The sequence below is a fragment of the Excalfactoria chinensis genome, chromosome 4, assembly GCF_039878825.1.
Source record: "Excalfactoria chinensis isolate bCotChi1 chromosome 4, bCotChi1.hap2, whole genome shotgun sequence".
Lineage (NCBI taxonomy): Eukaryota > Metazoa > Chordata > Aves > Galliformes > Phasianidae > Excalfactoria > Excalfactoria chinensis.
This window is the reverse complement of record NC_092828.1, coordinates 32,742,420-32,745,575: the sequence shown is the minus strand read 5'-3', so window position 1 is coordinate 32,745,575 and position 3,156 is coordinate 32,742,420. Positions and strand designations below refer to the sequence as shown.

Sequence of the window (3,156 nt, the reverse complement as noted above, 5' to 3'; positions counted from 1 at the left end):
AAGGCAAGCTCTATTTTAAAGCCTCCTATTTTTACCCCAAACCACTGCATCCCCACCGGCCCCGGTCAGCGAGCCGGGCCCGGGGCTGGCCCGACGTTCCCTGCAGCACCGACAACTGCGGCGTCGAGCCGGCGGGAGCGGGCAGCCGAGGGTCCGAACGCCGGAGCCGCCTCACAGCTTTAGGGGCACGGCGTCCCCCGAGCGCCGCCCGCCCCTCCCCGGCCCCGCTACCCCCGTGGGGACGCGCGGGGCCCCCCCAGCGGGTCAGCCCCCCGCCCGCGGCCGCTGAATGCGGCGCTGAAAGGGAGCCGACTCCGGCGCGCGTGGCTCGCGGGGCACCCCGATTGGCCGCCGGCGCCTCGCGCCCCCCCGCCATTCATTAATAAATTAGCGGCACGCTCCAGCCGAGCGCGAGGCACCAATGGCGCGGCGCCGGGGCCGGGGAGCGGGGGGGGGGCCGCCGGCGGGGCAGGTTTGATTGTTCCCCGCGGGGTATATAAGGGGCGTTAGCGGGGTCGTGTGCCAGACACGCAGCCGCCGGGCCCCGGGCCGCTCCGACGCCGCCGGGGCGCGTGCCAGCGCCCGCCGACCGCCCGACGGCCGTCGACCAGCGGCCGCGCCCCCCCCCCCCTCCTCCCCCCCGTCCCCCGCCCCCGCAGGATGCCGGTGAAGGCGGAGAGCCCGGCGCCCTCGGCGGAAGACGAGCTGATGCTGCTGCGCCTCGCCTCGCCCGCCCCCTCGGCCTCGCTGCCGTCCAGCGCCGGCGAGGAGGAGGAGGACGAGGAGGACGGGCGGCCGCGGCGGCTGCAGGAGGGCGTGCGGCGGGCGGGGCGGCAGCGAGGGCCCCCTCGGGCGGCGCGCACGGCGGAGACGGCTCAGCGCATCAAGCGGAGCCGGCGGCTGAAAGCCAACAACCGCGAGCGCAACCGCATGCACAACCTGAACGCGGCGCTGGACGCGCTGCGCGACGTGCTGCCCACCTTCCCCGAGGACGCCAAGCTCACCAAGATCGAGACGCTGCGCTTCGCCCACAACTACATCTGGGCGCTCACCGAGACGCTGCGCCTGGCCGGGGCCGCCCGCCTGGGGGGAGCGGCCGAGACCGCTCCCGGGCTGGCCGCCGAGGGCAGCCCCTCGCCCGCCTCGTCGTGGAGCGGAGGCTCCAGCCCCGCGCCCTCCGCTTCGCCCTACGCCTGCACTTTATCGCCCGGCAGTCCCGCCGGCTCCGCCTCGGACGCCGAGCACTGGCCGCTCCCGCGGGGCCGCTTCGCCCCTCCGCCGCCGCCGCCGCCCCACCGCTGCCTTTAACGCGGCCCGGGCGGCCCTCGCTCCTCCGACGTGCACTTTGCCCGGCTCTTCCCCTCGCCGCTCCGCAGCTGCCTCCGTGATTTACGAGGGGGGAGCGGAGAAAAAAAAAAATACAAAAAAAAAAAAGTTTAAAAAAAAAGAAAGTTGTGTTGTTAGGGGTCCGGGTTAGAAGTCATTGTATAATTTGTAGGCTTTGTCAGCGCTGAATGCAAGCGTGGAAATTTAGGCTGAACTCTCTATCAAAAGGAAAAACCGTAGAGGGAAGGGAAGGGGTGGGTGGGAGGGGGGAGCGCCTCATGCATTATTTATTTCGACCTTTAGGGGACGAGGAACTCCCCCCTTCTTTCAGGAGATTAAAAATAAATCAACGGACTGAAAACCCAAACAGACACGGGACATTACAGCGATCCGCCACACACGTGTTCACATTTATTTATTATAAAGAAAGATTTCATGGAAAAGATGTATTTTTTTTGTATAATTTACAGAGTCTATTCTAGTATGTATTTACGGCTGAAGAGCAAAGGGATTGTTCTCCTCATAAAATATAAATAAAAATATCTAATTTTCATAATTTTCATCACTTGGGTTGCTCTTTTTCACGGCTTACGCGCCATCTGTTGGGGTGACAAACGTCCTCGGCCCTGCAGCAGCTTGTCCTGGGGGCTGTGGGTTGTGGTGGTGGGCAGTGAACCCAAATACCATGCGGGCAGTGTGGTGTGTGTGGTTTGATTGTGCTCTTGTGGTGCTTGGAGACACCAAAGCTGGAGCATCTTCTGGGAGGCTGACGTGCATTTCCATTGCTGAAATGTTGTTTTGCCTCGTTAGAAATGAAGCAGAAGGATGAACTGTGTGAGACTTGAGCGTAGCCCCACTGGGATGAGGTGGTTGCTCTTTGGGTGTAGGGACACACTGCCTCCTCACCCAGCGCAGGGACCCAGCTAGAGTTGGCTGCAGGGTGGACAAGTTGTCCCGTGTGAGGCATTTCAGAGTCATTAAGGTAGGAAATGACCTCTCAGATCATCTCATTCAACCATCAGTCCATCCCCACCGTGCCCACTAACCCATGTCCTTCAGTGCCACATCCACGTGGTTCTTGGACAGCTCACGGCGACTCCACCACCTTCCTGGGCAGCCCATTCCAGTGCCTCAGAGAAGAAATTTTTCCTAATGTGCAACCTGATTTTTGGGTAATTCTGTAGCACTTTGACACCCTACCAAGGCTGCTGCATGTAGCTCATCTCCTTGCCTCCTTCCTCCCACCCCTACCCACTCCATCACTTCCTCTCAGTGCTGGGCACCCCCCCTCCCCCCCCCACATCGATGCCTGGATCCCAGATGAGGCCTGGGTACGTCTGGTGTGCTCACAGGCCTTTCAGCACCTTCATATGTACCCAGCAGTGCCGAGTGACTTCTGGGCACAAACACCTGGAAATCATTAGGAACCAAGTAGAGGCTCCCAAACGTGTTAATTCAATAACATGGGCTCTGGGAGCGTGAAACCCAGCCTTGTGAGCAACATCCCCGAAGGGGGAAGAAGGGAAAAAAAAAAGCCCAATGTGTGAAAAGAGAATTAGTGAAATTAGGTTAGCCCAATAAAACGCACCCCCCGCCCCGCAGCCTCGGGCGAGTGCAGCTATCAGCCCCAGCTATTGTTTCCCCCCCTGGCAGGGGAGTTATTGTGTGATAAATAATTCCTGGAGGGGAAAAAAAAAAAAGAAAAAGAAAGAAAAAAAAAAAGAAGAAAAAAAAAAGTGGGCACATTTGCATAATCAGCGCTTTGATGTGGCCAGGGCACAGAGCTGTGTCCCCAGACCCGCTGTGGGCCAGAAGGGACGGGGCAGGAGG

At 60.7% G+C, this 3,156-nt stretch overlaps 1 protein-coding gene across 1 annotated transcript; it reads left to right on the top strand.

Moving 5' to 3' along the window:
• Positions 1–660: 660 nt before the first annotated feature.
• On the top strand, positions 661–1,308 carry NEUROG2 (neurogenin 2). Its single transcript, XM_072336267.1, has one exon. It carries the CDS (start codon positions 661–663, stop codon positions 1,306–1,308), a length of 648 nt encoding a protein of 215 aa, XP_072192368.1.
• Positions 1,309–3,156: the final 1,848 nt, after the last annotated feature.